This window comes from Cervus elaphus, chromosome X (assembly GCF_910594005.1).
Source record: "Cervus elaphus chromosome X, mCerEla1.1, whole genome shotgun sequence".
Lineage (NCBI taxonomy): Eukaryota > Metazoa > Chordata > Mammalia > Artiodactyla > Cervidae > Cervus > Cervus elaphus.
The window spans coordinates 54702127-54720606 of NC_057848.1; the positions used below are offsets into that span (position 1 = coordinate 54702127).

Below are 18480 nucleotides of genomic sequence, written 5' to 3' on the forward strand. Positions count from 1 at the left end.
GATACAAGAGGGATCATCCAATATTTGCCTTTTGTGTCTGGCTTATTTCACTTAGCATAATGTCCTCAAGGTTCATCCATGTTGTAGCATGTGTCAGAATTTTGTTCCTTTTAATGGTGGGGTGTATTCCATTGCACATGTGTATCCCATCTTATTTATCCATTCATTTGTTGATGAATAATTGGATTGTTTTTCCCTTATAGCTATTATGAATAATGCTGCTAGGAACACTGGTGTGCAAGTATCTGAAACCATGTTTTCAATTCTTTGGGGTATAGACCCAGGTGTGGAATTGCTGATTCATATGGTAATTCTATGTTTTAATTTTTGAGAAACTGCCAAACTGTTTTCCAAAAAGGCTATACCATTTTACATGGCTACCAGCAATGCAGAAGTGTTCCAATTTCTCTACATCCTTAACAACACTAGTTATTCTCCATTTTAAAAATTATAGCCATCTTAGTGAATGTGATGGCATCTCATTGTAGTTTTGATTTGCATTTCCCTAAGATGATGGCACCTGGTCCCAATACTTCATGGCAAATAGATGGAGAAACAGTGGAAACAGTGGCTGACTTTATGTTTTGGGGGGCCAAAATCACTGCAGATGGTGATTGAAGCCATGAAATTAAAAGACGCTTACTCCTTGGAAGGAAAGTTATGACCAACCTAGACAGCATATTAAAAAGCAGAGACATTACTTTGTCAACAAAGGTCCATCTAGTCAAAACTATGGTTTTTCCAGTAGTCATGTATCGGATGTGAGAGTTGGACTATAAAGAAAGCTGAGCACCAAAGAATTGATGCTTTTGAACTGTGGTGTTGGAGAAGACTCTTGAGAGTCCCTTGGACTGCAAGGAGATCCAACCAGTCTATCCTAAAGGAAATCAGTCCTGGGTGTTCATTGGAAGGACTGATGTTGAAGCTGAAACTCCAATATTTTGGCCACCTGGTGTGAAGAGCTGACTCATTTGAAAAGACCTTGATGTTGTGATAGATTGAGGGCAGGAGGAGAAGGGGATGACAGAGGATGAGATATTTAGATGGCATCACCGACTCAATGGACATGGGTTTGGGTAAACTCCTAGAGTTGGTGATGGACAGGGAGGCCTGGCGTGCTGCGGTTCACGGGGTCACAAAGAGTCAGACATGACTGAGCTGAACTAACTAAGATGATGTTGAGCATCTATTCATGTGTTTATTGGCCATTTCTTTACCTTCTTTGGAGAAGTACCTGTTCAAGTCCTTCCTTTGTCCATTTTTTACTTATTTGGTTTTTTGTTGTTGAGCTGTATGATTCTACTTTTTAAATCACTATGTTAAATGCTGGAAATATAGTAATGGGTAAGACACAGACCCTGTCCTCAAGAAACTCACAAACTAGTGGGAGAAGCAGACAATATTCTAATGCAGTGTGGTGAACCCAGTGATAATTATATGCTCAAGGTATTATTAGAGTTTCAAAGAGGGGTATACTAGTGGAGGTGCGACACAGACATGGAAGTTTTCCTGGGTGGTATGGTACTTAGAATCTCAAAGGATGCTAGCCAGGCAAAAAAGGGAAAGGGGTTCATATTCCAGGCAGAAAGGAAATGATGAGCAATGGTTTGCAGACATAGAACAGCAGGGCATGTGTTGCAAACTTCAAGCATTTCCCTGCTGAAGGAATGGGAAGTCCAATGAAGGCAGGGACAAGAGATGAGGCTGGAGAGGTAGACAGGAATTGGATCATGTCAGATGTTATAAGCTGTTATAAGGTATATTTATGACTTATCCTGAGAGCTCTGGGGAGTCATTCAAGAATTTTAAGCAGAGGAGTTACATAGTGAAACTTGTGTGTTAGATCAAATCTTCCCAATCCTTTTTCATATTGTATCATGGTATACATAGCATGATGAGTTTTGTATGGCATTCTGAGGTAGGTATCCTTGAAGCTGCATGCTGCTGGAGATGACAGGCCCAGGCTTTAGTTGCCCCAGGTCCAACACAGCTGTCTCGAGAGCTAAGAGACAGCTGGGAAAGTGTTTTAGATAGATCATGGTGAAGATAGATCATGGTCATGTGAAGAACAGGTTGGAGGAAAACAGCACCAGAGGCAAAGTGTCAGCCAGGTATAGAAAGGATAGAGAATATAACTAGGAGATAGAACTGATGGGACTTGATAGATTAAAGATAAAGGATGGGGAAGAGGAGTCAAAAGTGACTCCCAGGTTTCCTCCTTGGACCACTGGATGGAGAAGCAACATATTTAAGAGGGAAGATCATGATTTAGGGCTGGATATAAAGATTTGATTTACTTCGATTTACTTTGATGGGCTGGATATGCCCAATAGATGGTCCTTATGTTCTTACAGGCTCTATTGGCTATGGAGAAAGGAACTGCATAGACCAAGAATCCAGTTCAGTGTGGAAATTTTTATGGGAATGACTCGACCAGAGATCCACCTGTGTTGAAAAGCTTCCCAGTCCACAGCCTCAAAAAAGACAACCTTTTCTGTATACCATGTGACTTCAAACTTTGTCCACAGCTGAATATTATAGGGATAAACATTTGGCCCACTACTGAAATGATCTCTCATGAGAATCAGACATTGGGGCCCCATGACTTTGTTTCATGGGGAACCGAACTTAAAGATCAGATAGATCCATCATTCTCAAATTGCATCCCCAGATAATCAGAATCATTTGAGAACTTGTTAGAAATGTAAAATCTCATACCTCTTCCCCTGGCTACTGAATCAGAGCCTGTTGAATGGGTCTCAGTAATATATGTTTTACAAACTTTCTTTCCGGTACAGGCTATCATTGATAGAGACTCTAAGGATAATACTACCATTCTGGGAGTAACCCTGATCAAGCACCCAAGTGCTGATAAGTAAGCAGAGAAAGCTGGTTTGCAGAGAGAAGCAGGAGGCTGAAGAGAGACAGGCAGGCAGGCAAAGAAACAAACAGAGGAAAAACAAGCTACCTAATAACTTCCCAGTTCCATGAGTCCCAGTTGTTCTTCCTGCAGTTGGAGTTTGTGAAATTTCTCTGCATCATTGCACAAATCCCTTTTGTTTGAATAAGGTTTTCTTCTTTACAATAAGATGCCTGATTTCTTAGTTTTCTATTTTTCCAAAAATCTATTGTGCATTTACTGTATGGCTACTGTACAAGACATTATAAAGGATAAGAAGATCAACTAGACCTACCTAGTTATTGCCCTTGAGAAGCTCCATTTAATGTGGGAGGAATGTTAGAAGCCCTGTAGGGGAAGTGGTTCCTGAACTTTGAGATTATCTGATAAAAACTAAACACAGATCTTCCGTCATTTACAATGGAATTACATCCCCATAAACCCATTGGAAGTTGAAAATGCATTTAAAACATCAAACGCACAGAACATTGAAGCTTAGCCTCAGTTCAGTTCAGTCACTCAGTCACGTCCGACTCTTTGCAACCTCATGGACTGCAGCACGCCAGGCTTCCCTGCCCATCACCAACTCCCAGAGCTCACTCAAACTCATGTCCACTGAGTCGGTGATGCCATCCAACCATCTCATCTTCTGTCGTCCCCTTCTCCTCCTGCCCTCAGTCTTTCCCAGCATCAGAGCCTTTTCAAATGAGTCAGTTCTTCGCATCAGGTGGCCAAAGTATTGGCGCTTCAGCTTCAGCATCAGTCCTTCCAATGAATATTCAGGACTGATTTCCTGTAGGATGGACTGATTGGACCTCTTTGCTATCCAAGGGACTCTCAAGAGTCTTTTCCAACACCACAGTTCAAAAGCATCAATTCTCCAGCCCTCAGCTTTCTTTATAGTCCAACTCTCACATCCATACATGACTACTGGAAAAACCATAGCTTTGACTAGATGGACCTTTGTTGGCAAAGTAATGTTTCTGTTTTTTAATATGCTGTCTGGGTTGGCAAAAAAAAAAAAAAAAAAAACCAAACTAGTGGAGGTGATGGAATTCCAGTTGAGCTATTTCAAATCCTAGAAGATGATGTTGTGAAAGTGCTGCAGTCAATATGCCAGTAAATTTGGAAAACTCAGCAGTGGCCACAGGACTGGAAAAGGTCAGTTTTCATTCCAATCCCTAAGAAAGGCAATCCCAAAGAATGCTCAAACTACTGCACTGTTGCACTCATCTCACACGCTAGTGGACTTCCCTGGTGGCTCAGATGGTAAAGCATCTGCCTACAATGCGGGAGACCTGGGTTAGATCCCTGGGTCACGAAGATCTCCTGGAGAAGGAAATGGCTACCCACTCCAGTATTCTTGCCTGGAAAATCCCATGGACAGAGGAGCCTGGTGGGCTACAGTCCATGGGGTCGCAAAGAGCTGGACATGACTGAGCGACTTCACTTTCACTTTCTTTCACATGCTAGTTAACTAATGCTCAAAATTCTCCAAGCCAGGCTTCAATAGTACGTGAACCATGAACTTCCATATGTTCAAGCTGGATTTAGAAAAGGCAGAGGAACCAGAGATCAAATTGCCAACATTCATTGGGTCATCAAAAAAGCAAGAGAGTTCCAGAAAAACATCTACTTCTGCTTTATTGACTAGGCTGAATCCTTTGACTGTGTGGATCACAACAAACTCTGGAAAATTCTGAAAGAGATGGGAATACCAGACCACCTGACTTGCCTCTTGAGAAGTCTGTATGTAGGTCAAGAAGCAACAGTTAGAACTGGACATGGAACAACAGTCTGGCTCCAAATAGGAAAAGGAGTACGTCAAGGCTGTATATTGTCACCCTGCTTATTTAACTTATATGCAGAGTACATCATGAGAAACGCTGGGCTGGAGGAAGCACAAGCTGGAATCAAGATCGCTGGGAGAAATATCAATAACCTCAGATATGCAGATGACACCACCCTTATGGCAGAAAGTGAAGAGGAACTAAAGAGCCTCTTGATGAAAGTGAAAGAGGAGAGTGAAAAAATTGGCTTAAAGCTCAACATTCAGAAAACTAAGATCATGGCATCTGGTCCCATCACTTCATGGCAAATAAATGGGGAAACAGTGGAAACAGTGGCAGACTTTATTTTTTTGGGCTCCAAAATCACTGCAGATGGTGAGTGCAGCCATGAAATTAAAAGGTGCTTGCTCCCTGGAAGAAAAGTTATGACCAACCTAGATAGCATATTAAAAAGTAGAAACATTACTTTGCCAACAAAGGTCCATCTAGTCAAAGCTATGGTTTTTCCAGTAGTCATGTATGGATGTGAGATTTGGACTATAAAGAAAGCTGAGTGGGAAGAATTGATGCTTTTGAACTGTGGTGTTGGAGAAGACTCTTGAGAGTCCCTTGGACTGCAAGGAGATCCAACCAGTCAACCCTACAGGAAATCAGTCCTGAATATTCATTGGAAGGACTGATGCTGAAGCTGAAGCTTCAATACTTTGGCCACCTGCTGCGAAGAGCTGACTCATTGGAAAAGACCCTGATGCTGGGAAAGATTGAAGGTGGGAAGGGAAGGGGACGACAAAAGATGAGATGGTTGGATGGCATCACCGACTCAATGGACATGAGTCTGAGTAAATTCAGGAGTTGGTGATGGACAGGGAGGCCTGGCATGCTGCAGTCCGTAGGGTTGCAGAGTCCGACATGACTGAGCGACTGAACTGAACTGAAAGGAACCGAGATTGGTAAATGTATTCAGAACAGTTATATTAGCCAGCAGTTGGGCCCATTTATCTAACACAAAACTTATTTTACAATAAAGTGTGAACTGTCTCATGTAATTTCTTGAATCCTGTGCTAAAGCTGAAAAACAGAATGGTCGTGTTTTGGATGTTTACTCTTGTGATCACCCAGCTGACTGGCATTGCAAAATCGAAAAACTGTAAGCCAGGGACCATCTGTAGTAGCATCTCAGTATCTAGCAAGGCCAAAGAAGTCATCAAGGAAGAGGCGATAGTTAATATATACCTTGAATAATGAGTGCAAAGAAGGGGAAGAAGAAGAGGGGAAGGTGTTTCAAATAGAAAAATAGCACAAAGATATGGGAACCGATGGGGTGCCTGTGTGAAACAGTGAGTGGTGTAAGGCAAATGCAGGTTAAAAATGAGACCCTTAATTCTCCTGGTTGAGAATAAGGGAGCAGACTTTCTCCCCACTTCTCCCATTTCTTTCCAAATTTCATTCCCTGTCCCTTTCAAATGAATGCAAATCTTTTAAATGGCTAAAGAAGCCTCTCAAAGGTCTCACAGCTCTGGAATGTTACCTGGAGGACCTGGGAACGATCTCTTTGAAATGCAAACATCAAGGGAAGTAGAGCCCCACCTCTCAGTTGCTCTAGGAGTTTAGGAGTCTAACTTCTCTGGGCATCTTGCTCCAATTTGCAAAACTACTTGCTGTGGTAAAGATATGTTAAATTTGTTTCTCCAACTGATACAGTCAACATAGGTAGTCTCCCCAGTAGATGAGAAAGCTAGGACGGAGTCTGAATGACCACAAGTGCTCTTAATTGAGAACTAGTTATGGTGTATCCTGAAAACACGTACGGAATGGGTTCTATCTGTTTGACCACAAAAGAGGGGCAAGATTCCTTTCTGTCTCTGCAGTCACATAGTGGGTTGCCTCTGATGCTCATTCCATTCTGCTTTAATGTTTATTCAATAATAAACATGTCTTCCTTCACGACTATTTTGGTGGAGAGGATGTGGGGGTTGGAAGATCTCATTTCTTTCAATTTCCCCACCAGGGGTCTGGGGATTCCTTGGTGGCTCAGCTGGTAAGTCTGCCTGCAATGTGGGAGACCTGGGTTTGATCCCTGGGTTGGGAGGATCCCCTGGAGAAGGAAATGGCAACTCACTCCAGTATTCTTGCCTGGAACATCCTATGGATGGAGGAGCCCGGTGGGTGCCATGGGGTCGCAAAGAGTAGGACACAACCAAGCGACTTCACTTTCACTTTTCACCAGGGGTTTGGCTTGTCTGGAGCGTACAGGTTACAGAAGGTGGGTGAGCCAGGAAGTGAGAGGGTGAGCCTAAGGCCAGAGCACAAGCGCGCTATGTGAGCAGATGAGTGTTATTCTACAGGCAGGAAGGAGCTATGGAAGAACTAATCCGGGAAATGGAGTAATGTTCTACCTTAGAAAAATGACTCTGGCAGTAGTGTATGTGGTGGGTTGGAAGGGAGAAGCATCTAGTGACATATCACTGCATGTGGACACAATCTTGGTGTGTATCACTCAAAGAGTATTCTTGGACTGACCTTTCCCTAAACCCCCTACCAATATCCACATTTGTGTATTTTAAGTTTTATCACAGTGACGTTTCTCCAGGATATAGAGTAGTGGACAATAGTGAATGTAGCTGCATGTCTGACGCTCCTTGGCTGTTTTTCCTCTCTGGTTTGGGAGCTCATCTGGCCCCACAGCCTCCACCCAGTGGCTCTTGAGGTCCCCAGTATCTTCAGATTCTAGACTATCTCTGGTGATTTCCATCGGGAGAAGGGACTTGCTTATATTGCAGGGATCTCTACCATTAGCTGGTGCTCAGTTTATGATAAACACTTGCTTGAGATTCAGGGAGGTCCTGTAAACCAGCCAAACTGAGGTGTGCTGGTTAGCTCAGATGCCTCATTTATTGGCAACCCCTACTGGGAAGCCCCTGATTGTGACCATTGATTCCTTGGATTCATGTGAGTTCAGGCTTTCCTATTAAAACAACCCATTAAATGGATTTCTTTCACCTGGGACTTTGTAAACAGAAATTGAGAAGAGTCAAAACACTGTGAATGAACTACATATACATTTATTAAATAGTTAACAAAGGCAAAGCAGTAACCACTTACTATATATATATATATATATATAATTAATACACATCTGATTCTCCCTTAACTACCAATTTCCCCAAGGAATTATTCACCTCTTCAGGTCACGAAGGCTAAAGGCAAAGACTCAATCCCCACCCTCTTCTTGATCCTCCATGGGTTGACCATCATTTCCTGTAGCCATAATGTCTCTAGAAGCATGCTGAATGCAGAGACACCTCAGGTTCCTTCTGCATTCTCGGGTCCAGCTCATGAACAGGCTATCTGCTTTAACAGGTGCTGTTACAACTGCTCACTGCTATGCATCCGGTTAGTCTATGATTTTTCACCAAATTTTCTCTTTGTACTCAGGCATACATGCTGGGCGGTGTGCTAAATCACTTATAGGGTGTTACCTCCCTCTTTCATCAGGAAAATCTTTGATTTTTCTTGCATCTGTTTTGCCCAGATGTCCTGCCTGCCTCTGCACTGCACTGTTAATATGAAAAAACAGAAAAGTGCTGGGCTGACCAGAACTTCCTTCTTATACAGGTTTCAGCATGCACTTTGGAATGGAGCATCTATTTGACAGGACAGAAATCAAATCTGTTCCTCTCACAAACCTCACCCTTTTGTCAGGGTGGCTATCTTTTTGATCAGTGGAGCTGTTGGCTTTTGTTCCCCAGACTCCTACTGTCCTCCTGTTGAAGGGAGAGTCCAGATGCTGAGAGCAAAATCTGGGAGGGCTCAGTTAAACGGACACTTCAGTACAGGAAAGCGTCAAGTAAAAAGGCCGAGTATGTGCATCCATCTGTTGGAGATGAACAAGTACAGGCGTGAGGCTACTCCAGAAATGTCATCACTTGTCAGGCCCATCACTGTTATGCTCTTTATACCAAAGTGGACCATGAGGGTGGATTCAGGTCTGTGGAATTTGGGGATATTCAGTATCAAGTCAGTATTTTAGGTTCATTATTATATCAGAACTTTCCTGACCGTGAGAAAATTACAGGAGTCTGCCTTTTTTGGCCTTCTTGAGGTAGTGAATGGCTGTACCGCCCATCCATAGGAATTTGGTTGCTGGTTAAACGTTGTGATTCAAGTGCCCAGTTTTGCTTCAGTAAAGCGTTTCTCCCTTATCTGTGCATGTGGCCTCTGATACTTGACCAGTGGAGTCATGCCTTTTAAAATATAAACACTCCCAGGAGAGGCCGCACATTAAGCTGCTAACACCTTAGTGTGATTTGTCTCTTAGATCTCAGAGATGAGCTGCTCTCCATAGCCTGAGATAACCAACAGGAAAGTTCTAATGGGAAAAAACCCACTATCTATCTGGGGAAGCAGGCCTGATAAGTTGCTGTCTTGGGGCTTCTGGAAGGCCAGGGGATGAGAATAGGAGGGACTTAACAGGATGTTGGGGAAATGGTTGACAAATGCCAAGGTAAACTCGGTTAACACCTGGTTTTGCCCCTGGGTCAACTTCCCTCTGCCCGGTAGAAACTCCATTTTGATGACGGTCGAGAATGCCTGCCCTGAATTCTTGCTGTTATCATTCAGCAGCTTCAAAGAGAGAGACATTAGCTGAATCACTTAGAGGCCAAAGACCTCTTGTAAATGTCTATATACTGAACTGGTTTTAGTGTAGAATTATCAGAGTCACAGAAACATATCAAACACATCAAAGGGCTCAAAGTCAGCTTATCAAGAAATGCCACAGTGGGAACCACACTTAGAAATAGTCTAGCAGGGCACAAGGGGCCAGGAAGCTAGTAGCTCTGTAGGACTCAGCTGATACTGGACAAGAACTCCACCTCCTTTCTGGCCCTTTTCATTGTCCTAGATATGTGGATAATACTTTGTTCTTCAGTTGTTCAGTTGTGTCTGACTCTTTGTGACCCCATGGACTATAGCATACCAGGCTTCCCTGTTCTCCACTATCTCCCACAGTTTGCTTAAGTTCATGTCCATTGAGTCAGTGATGCTATCTGACCATCTCATCCTCTGCCACCCCTTTCTCCTTTTGCCTTCAATCTTTCCCAGCATCAGGATCTTTTTCACTCTGTCACAACCTCTTATCCAAAGTCTCTTCATCTCAGTTTTCTATAAGCCAACTACTGGACAGTGGAGAAGTTCCTGATTAGTGTTTTAAGTATTTAGAAATCTGACTAAATAAAGTGTTACCAAGTTACATTTTGCTTTCCTTACAGAACAGAATAGATTATCCTTTCATTCCTGTGCCATTGGTTGGAGAAAACCAATTTGAAGTGAGAGAAAACATTTAAAAGGAAAGTCATGCATCCTGGTGTTGTGAAACCAGTGATGCCCATCTTGAAAAGAATAAAATGAATGACACTGGTTTCAAACGTTACACTCAAGATAAAGGATAGAAATCAATAACAGGAAAATACAAACTCTTAATAATAATGTATCTTAGAATATGCCTCAGAATTTCTGAAGCACAATAGAAACCAGTGAGCATTATCTCAAAATGTTTAGCATTCTTTTGCTAAAATATAAGTGTGTCTTTCTTGTGGTGGTGACCTCAATATTATAGGAATAATATATCTAATACACTGGATGTATTAGCTATATAATTCAAAATACTGAAAGTATATATTTAGAAATAAATTTATTCTATGTATGAAATATAGCATTAAACCAAATCAAATTTTATATTAGAATTACTAAATATTAAGATTAATATGCTAGAAGACAAATAGCTTTTAAGTGAACTCCTAATGTGTGAATATGGATTCATAAAAAAAGACAAAACCAGGAAATTTACACATTTTATTAAAAGAAAAAATAAACAACGTGGAAATAGCATAAAATGAATTGCATAATGCACACTTCTAAACACAAACAAGCAGTAGAGCATATAACTTGGAAAAACAAAAACAAAAAAAATCAAAGCATCTGACCTACTGATAGCAGTTGAGGAAATGAGCTGTTGCATTTTGGAGCCAAAATATTATGGGAACAGTTTATATTTATTAAGTATTATGATCATTATTTAAATCTATAATTGTTGCACAGGGCTAGTAATTTTCATATTGTATGTAAATCAGCATTTTTCTATCCAAAATATGTGCTTCCATTTTCTACATTATACCAGACTGTTGTTATATGAATGCACAGAGTTAGCTTCATAAAAAAGAATATATTTAGGAGCATCTTTTAAAAGTCTTATTTAAATTCTTGTAATTTTGGTGCATGTAACGAATGGTTCATTTTCTAATAATTAAAGCAACACCAATAATAAAAGGAAATTGATTTTGACAAGGGCAACCCTCAAATCCAATGATATAATAGTCATAATAATTCTCTCAACTGCTAGACACGAAAGACAGCAACAAAATAATTTGGTTTCCATCATTAACAAATAGCATCTGTATACAGAAATAAAGCTTTGCAATCATGCAGTTCTATGACAGATAAATGCTTAGGCTGTGTGAGGGAAAAGAGGACTGCTTAAAGTTGGGTTACTTTTATAGAGGTTTTTTCTTAAAAATAATTAAAGTAATATGATGTAGCTTGATTTATTTCACAGTGATACATTTCCTAAGTATGCTATAATAGAGGATGGTTAAAGAGAAAGATAAAATGCCTCTGGGATAATCCTGCTTTGGGGTATTGATGGGTAGTTCTCCTCCAGGGAAGAAGTGTAGGGCATGGAAACGGAATTAGTGAAACTAAATCCTTTTCTGGGTTTAATAGAGGTCCTTTCTTCCTCTAATTTTACTTACTTAAAAGACAGCACTGTGTTTAAGCTCTAAAGAGTATGACCCAGTGGCTGTCAGTACGCACAACGTGCCATCAGTGAACTGATTACCTTTTGTGATGCTTCTAGGTTCGTTCTTACTATTTTAGAGTTGATTCTGCCTAACATAAAATCTTACTATATTTCTACTGACCTTATGAAAATATATTTGTGTGGCTTATATTTTCACAAGGAAATATTAACATAAGAACATGGGTTAAGCTGGGAAAATACGTTGGTGGTAAGGTTAAAGTTGGAGTTCCTAACTACAAAATGAATGAATGCTTACATTTTACAACAATGGAAATGCTGATCAGATGGTCAGGCTGTTAGCTGTAAGTGATCATGTATTGAAGGGGGGAAAAAAAACAAATTTCTGACCAACTGGCCCTGAGCTATTGGACAACTGTAAGGCTTGGATTGCTTTCTGGCTTTGGTTTATTTTCATGTTTCTGTAAGTGAGAACTATCAAAATCGGTAACAATACTAACACCAATTCCGTCAACCCCAAGATGGGCTCCTTTTCCAGGGCAAGGACAACAGGTCTCAAGATGGGAAGGCCTCAAAGTCGGTACGGTGATCTATCCTTAAACCTTTCTAACCTTGACCTTTTTCTAAGCCTCATTGCCTGGAGGAAACAAAAAGATAAATGGTGATTTGTAGGTGACGTGGGAGCTGAAATCGACAGAGATGGTCTGACAGACATTCTTCTCTAGCTCCAATGTATTAATATGTAAGATTTTGGCTGGTTCTCTTCTGTTTGGTTAAAAGAGTAGGAGGCTGAAGTGGCACAGTGAAGCACTGTCTAATCTGCTAAAGGTAAGTCAGAAAATAGCTTCCACTGAACAGGCATAAAGTAAATATAAAATTGTGTCAGGACCATTTTTTCCCCTTTGTTGGAGGGGATGAAATGCCCTGTGCTGGCCATATTTAACTGTTAAATTATATCTTTCAATAGCTGCCAATTTGGTTTTGGCTTCTGGATCTTGAAGGGGAAATAGTGGCGAGGGTTAACAATTTGATTGTCACTTAAATATATATTTAAATATATATTTATTTGATATAACTGATATATCTCAATTGATCATTTTCTGTGAAAGATGAAATCTCATTGGATCAGAATGGGAATATCCATCTTGCAGCTTACAAGGTATTTCACTGCTTGTAACCATTGAAAAAAGAAGACCTTAGCACCAAAAACCTGCCTGGGGTTGTGTGTGTGTGTGTGTTTGAGGATTAATTCACAAAACAATCTTTGCTAGTGATCTTGCTAAAAGTTGAAGTACCTGAACTTTTGTTTAGTGCCATTGGCTGAAGCTGACCTGTTGCCTGCCACCAGTCTTGTCTTATGGTGAGCCGTAGCAAACCAGAAAGCCTCCACAACAGGAAAGCAACATCATGCTTTAGTTAAGTCTTGTAGGAAAAAAAAAAACCTTCTTCTCAAAGTCTTAGAAATAACTCTCTCTTACTAACTTTTCCACTATTATCACAGACTTCTTATATTAAAAAAAAAAAACAACTCCAAGGGTCACTTTCATGAACTATGTACATAAGTGCAAAAAAGGTGTGTCTCACACGTTCGCACCCTAACTGAGACCATCAGTTAACTGCAGCATATGTCTCTTCAACACTGTTATGGGCTCATTCCACAGTATCTGTATGAATGAGTTCACCAATGTGAATGAATGTAATCTGTGCTTTTGTCATTCTTAACCCTCCTTTGGATAGATTTGAGTAAGAAAATTTTTGTAGCTACAGCTATGCCACTTGAGTAATTTTGAATAAGTAAGGTTATAAAGAGAGATCAGGACGTATTATGAATACAATTGTGTCTAAATACTGTGGAATAACCCTATCCACACAACAAATTCTATCAGCTCTAAAGTCTGATTCTAGAATCCACATGTTGTAAACTTTTTGCTCAAAAAGTCACAGAAGGACGCAAATTCAGTTTTCAAAGGGAACTTTGGGATTAAAAAGAAAAGTCAATCATATCTATATCTGAGCTTTGAGCTGTATGTGCTACATGCCACACTGTCAAAAAACCACAGTTTTACAAGTAAAATTTTCACACACAAAAAAATGTCTAAAGGTAGCCATGTTGTAGGTTTGTTGCTGAAGCAACAACTAAATATTAGTTAAAAATTATTATTTGTATATAAAGTTAAGTTCTTAAATTGTGAACTGTAAGAAATAGTCATGAACTAGACTCTAAACCTTGCTTCAGTGTCAGTTGAGGATCTATCTAGGCGGGTTGAATACACGTAGTAAAATTTTAAAAAATTTTCTCTAACTCTCCTTCAAAGTTAAATTTGTGAACTACTTAAAGATATGAAAAAGGAACAAAATAAAAACCTTAAAAACAAGAAAAAGGAAAACATGGCACCAATTAGTGAGTTGGTGCTCAGAACCTTATTTGTAATTATATTTACAGTTGGATTAGGTACTATCAGTTAAACTTGCAAAAAAATAAAGTTGTTATACTCTGTTACCTAGTGTTTATTCTATTGCCTTTGCCAGGCACTGATAAAATAAAAAGTGAGGCCACCATCTTCCTAAATCTATTCAACAGAATTGGGAGATAGTATTTCCCTATTTCTATTTAAACATGTGAAATGTAGAAGAGATTCAAAGAAAGAAGATTCCAGTTTCTATTCATTCTATGCATCACAGCCTACCCTACAGACTGAAATAACCTGAAAACCTGTGGCTGCATTTCATCTAAGAGCATCCTCATAAACTCTCTAAAGGAGTAGTGGAAGGCTGAAATAACGTTCCAAGTAGCACATGGGCCTTCCCTATAGATTATTTAATAAAATTTAATGCCAATGTTGTCCTTAATTGGACATCACTGTGCTTCTTGGTCGTGCCATGAAAAAGAGATTCATGTTGTAATGATTCATTTTATTTGGTTCCTGCTGATGGTAGGGAGGAGGTACTTGCTTTGCCCAAATTGGAAAGCTGGTGAGCTGAGGCTGCCCATTAGTGAACACAGCCTAGTGGTGTAGGACAACACTTACGGCAAGATCAAAGTGCTTCAGTGTGTTCAGGAATGGATGGAGAAGATTGATGGGAGTAGGCAGAGGATGGCTTTACACACTGCAACTAACTACAAATTAAAGACTCTAGACAAGTGAAATGAAATGCAACAGCTAGGTGAGGAATCATGCTCCAACTGCAAAAGCAAATACTGTATTTTACATGGTGATTTTATGAATCCATTTAAACTTAATTTTAATCCCTCTTTAAAACATACTTATGTTACGGTCACATAGTGCTTTTAGAAATTTGACATTACTAAAACCCTCTTAAACATTTAGATTGTTTTCTCTGTATACATGATCTGTTTTTATCCAAGTTGCAGCACACTTGTGTATTTTTGAAAGAGACTGAGAAAAGAGGACAAAAACAATAATTTTGGATAAATAAAAAAGAGGCCCTTATAAACTACAAAGCTTATAAAATGTTAACTAAGAATCACAAGTGATTAGAATTTTACATATATACACTTAATCCAGTAAATTGTCGTTTAGAGTCACTGATTAGTTTTGTGACTTCTCTTTTTCACCAGAACTTTATAGTCTATGACTTGTCTTTTCTTGAATAAAGATCATTTGAATAAGTCATTGCACAACTAAAGAGTGCTATCTTAATATTGCATTTTTGTCAAAATTCTTTCACATCAGAACCTTAGTGCTTTGAGTTTTCTTTCTCTAAATTCACTCACAAAGCAACTTTTAAAATGCCAACAATATAAAAAAATTGTGGCACCAAAAATACCACTACCCTGAATATCTCTCACCGAACCTCTTACTCAAAAATACATCACTATCATGTCTTCCAGTGCTTAAGGCAACATGCAAACAGCTGTACTCTAGGCTCACTGTCCATGTACATCTTTGTCAGAAGTTTAAAAAGTAGACAGTATGCTGTATCAAAACGTCAAATGACCCAAAAAACTTCATTTCACACTGAAGATGTCTCTGTCTCTTTTAAGGAATACATCTAGAGGAGCTGAGGTACATCCTTCCTCGATCAAATCTGCCCTTCTGGAGAGGCCCCAGGACAGGTTTTATAAAACTCAGCTCCAAACACAAGTAACATTGCTAGAGTACAGAGTTAAGATTTTTGGAAACAGAAATTAAGTGGTTCAAAGGACCAGTAGGTAAAAGTCAACACGCCTCTTGTTCTCTAACTCCAGACAACGCTGTTAGCAGATGACAATGGTTCAATACAAGCAAGATCACTTAGAAATCACTGATGATCATGATTTGAATTGATAATTAAGATCAACAGGATATCAGCTACTGAAGAGCTATTTTTGCTCTTTTGTATTCTGAGCCAAAATGATCTGCTTTGGGCTGGATTCTCAAATGTTCTGAAGCACAGACAAGGTGAAATGGAGGAACAACCAGGAGTCAGGAGATGTTTCTGGGTCCAACTTCTACCAAGTAGCTAGGCAGTCCTGGACAAGTCACATGCCCTGGCGGTGAAAAGGTTTTTGCCAGTTCCATTGTTCTGTGCTTCAAATACTACTAGTTGGCTTGAGGTATCCAAAACCTGATTTTCCCTTGGCTTGTCATTTTCATGAAGGAGAATAATAAACTTGGGACATACAACAAATTTGATGACTTTATACTTTCCAGTGAGGGAACATATATTTAATGGAAAATACTAAATCTATCTAAACTGATGCAAATTATCACGTGGTTCTACCACTGATTAATAACAGTAACTTTAATAACTGAGTGGGGTGGAGGAGGTATGTGACATACCATAGGAATTAATTACTATTTTACTTGGCTATTCAATTATTTCGAAAGTATTAGTAGTGTGAATTCAGGTCAGTTCTGTGGAGTGCAGCCACTCCATTTCATCTAAAGGGTGTTACAAACTCTCTTACAATTTTCAAAACATATAAAAAAAAAAAAAGAAATCCCAAGAAACAAAAAAGAAGTTTGGTTGTGATACGAGAGATTCTGTTACTAATAAAGTTTGGGAAGGTGAAAATCTATCAGTAACATATATCCCAGGTGCTTGCGCCTTCACTGAAATGTTTTAACAAAATGGAAAACTCAGTTGAACTGAAACTAAAGACAACTGTGGCCATCCTTCCCTAGAAATTTTAAATGAATTGAAGAGTAATTTCAAGTGGCTCCCTCCCTCCTTCCCCAGCCCCGCCATTTCTTCCAACCTATACTCAGTCTCCAACTGTGATCAACAGAAAAGACTGTCCATTTGGGGAGGAAAGGCCTCACTTGGAACCAATTTTTCTTCACCCTGACTGACTGGTCCAGATTGCATCTTCCTTGTTATTCAGAGTAGTGTAAAGAGCATAAGCCATTTCCATTTGGAAAATGGCACTTGTATCAAAGGTTACATTGCAATGGTTTTTACACACTTCCTCCAAAACGTAAAAACTATCTCCATGCCCCTCCTCTCTCTGCTTAATTTATAACCTGTAATTAGAATACCTTTAAGCTCCCAAGAACAAATTTTTCAGCTGAAGATTACAAATCGCTCAGTTTTAGACACTCAACCTAGAAGACAGGATTCTTGAGCCACAAAAACTGTAATGGGCACTTTACACAATTTATAGTCTAAATGCTGAGAAAACCATTTAAAGGTAAATCCAGAATTTACTTTAAGTAGCTTTTGCAAGCTACTTAAGGATACTTAAGGAGTGAAATTCAGGTTAATGTTTTAAGAAATTCCCTGTTATTTTCAGGTAATTTTTCTCTCTCACAAAAAAATCTAGTAACGTTGACTGTACTATACAAGGTCAGATCTACAGGTACAAATTATATACATGCATGTTTATGAACAGGTTTTAGACATACTCAAAAGAGAGGCCTTTTAAATGTCTGCCTCAAGAAACCTACAGAAATATTCTAAAGAGAGAGCATATCAATATTAACCTGTCATCTTTTTCAAGCACATGTGTTTCTGTTTCCCATTGATAACATTTTAGTTAAAATCAAACACCACACATTACAGCAAAACACTATATACTATGTAAAAACCTAACACAATACACAACAATACAATATGATACAATAATGAAGAAAATGGTACTGGGTATATGTGTTACATTCTAAATCAGCCCAATAGACTACTGTGTAAACAAACTGGTACTGTTAACACTTCAAAACAGAGGAACATTTATCCACCAAGAATGCACAATAAGCCAAGAGTCCACTTTAGAGAGTCACTCAGCATAATAGTTACTGGGAAATCACAGAGAAACATGTGATAAATTATGAAACGTTATGCTGTTTTACATAATAATTCAAATAAGACAGATGGTAGTTATTCATTTTCCATTTATGTTTTAACATCTCCTTTGTTTAATGCCTTATTTTTTCTTTGAATTTGTTGGTTGGCATGTTTAATATATTGACTGCACCACGCTTATTGTTGTGTTGGTAGAAGAGGACATACGTGAATGAATATAGAAAGGCCACGTGGAGGTCCTCACAGAGAGATTCTGGTAATCTGTAACTCTGTTGTTCAGAATTTCAACTGAAATGGAAAAAAAAAAGAAAAGAGTGAGAAATAATGGATGATTACAGAGTTGGAGTCAGGATATTTGGTTTTTGTTCTAGTTCTGTGTGAACCATGTGCCAAGATATTCCCCGTCCTGAATTTCATAGTCTACCTCTGTGAAAACTGAACTGTTGGGAATGTTCACTAAGGAGTCACATACCATGACAGTCCATGGTTCTCGCTGAGTGCCAATGTAGACAGTTGCCCTTAAGTTATCAGAGAAGCACTCAACTATTTAAGGTATTATCTGCACAATGCCAAAACTTTTTGATGAACATCCACCTATCCATCCACTTCTTCCAACAAGCATATATTGAGAAAATATACTTGATTCCATTTTGAAATATGCAAGTATTAAACAAACTTTAATTTTTTTTATCTGAATGTTTTGGACCTATGCAGGAATGGCCTAAGTGTGAATT

The 18480-nt window shown here is 39.2% G+C and overlaps 1 protein-coding gene across 4 annotated transcripts in view; it reads right to left on the minus strand.

Moving 5' to 3' along the window:
• Positions 1 to 10528: 10528 nt before the first annotated feature.
• MBNL3 (muscleblind like splicing regulator 3) overlaps positions 10529 to 18480 on the minus strand; it is a 117363-nt gene continuing 109411 nt past the window's right edge. For 2 of the 4 annotated variants that reach the window (XM_043896689.1, XM_043896691.1), the window contains exon 10: positions 17900 to 18034. Coding sequence is in view for 2 of the 4 variants with exons in the window: in XM_043896692.1 (XP_043752627.1) it covers positions 18023 to 18034 (12 nt within the window). In the remaining 2 variants the exon portion in view is untranslated. Of the gene's footprint in view, positions 18035 to 18480 lie in introns of all 4 variants that reach the window. The other 2 variants (XM_043896692.1, XM_043896693.1) reach the window with 2 other exon arrangements.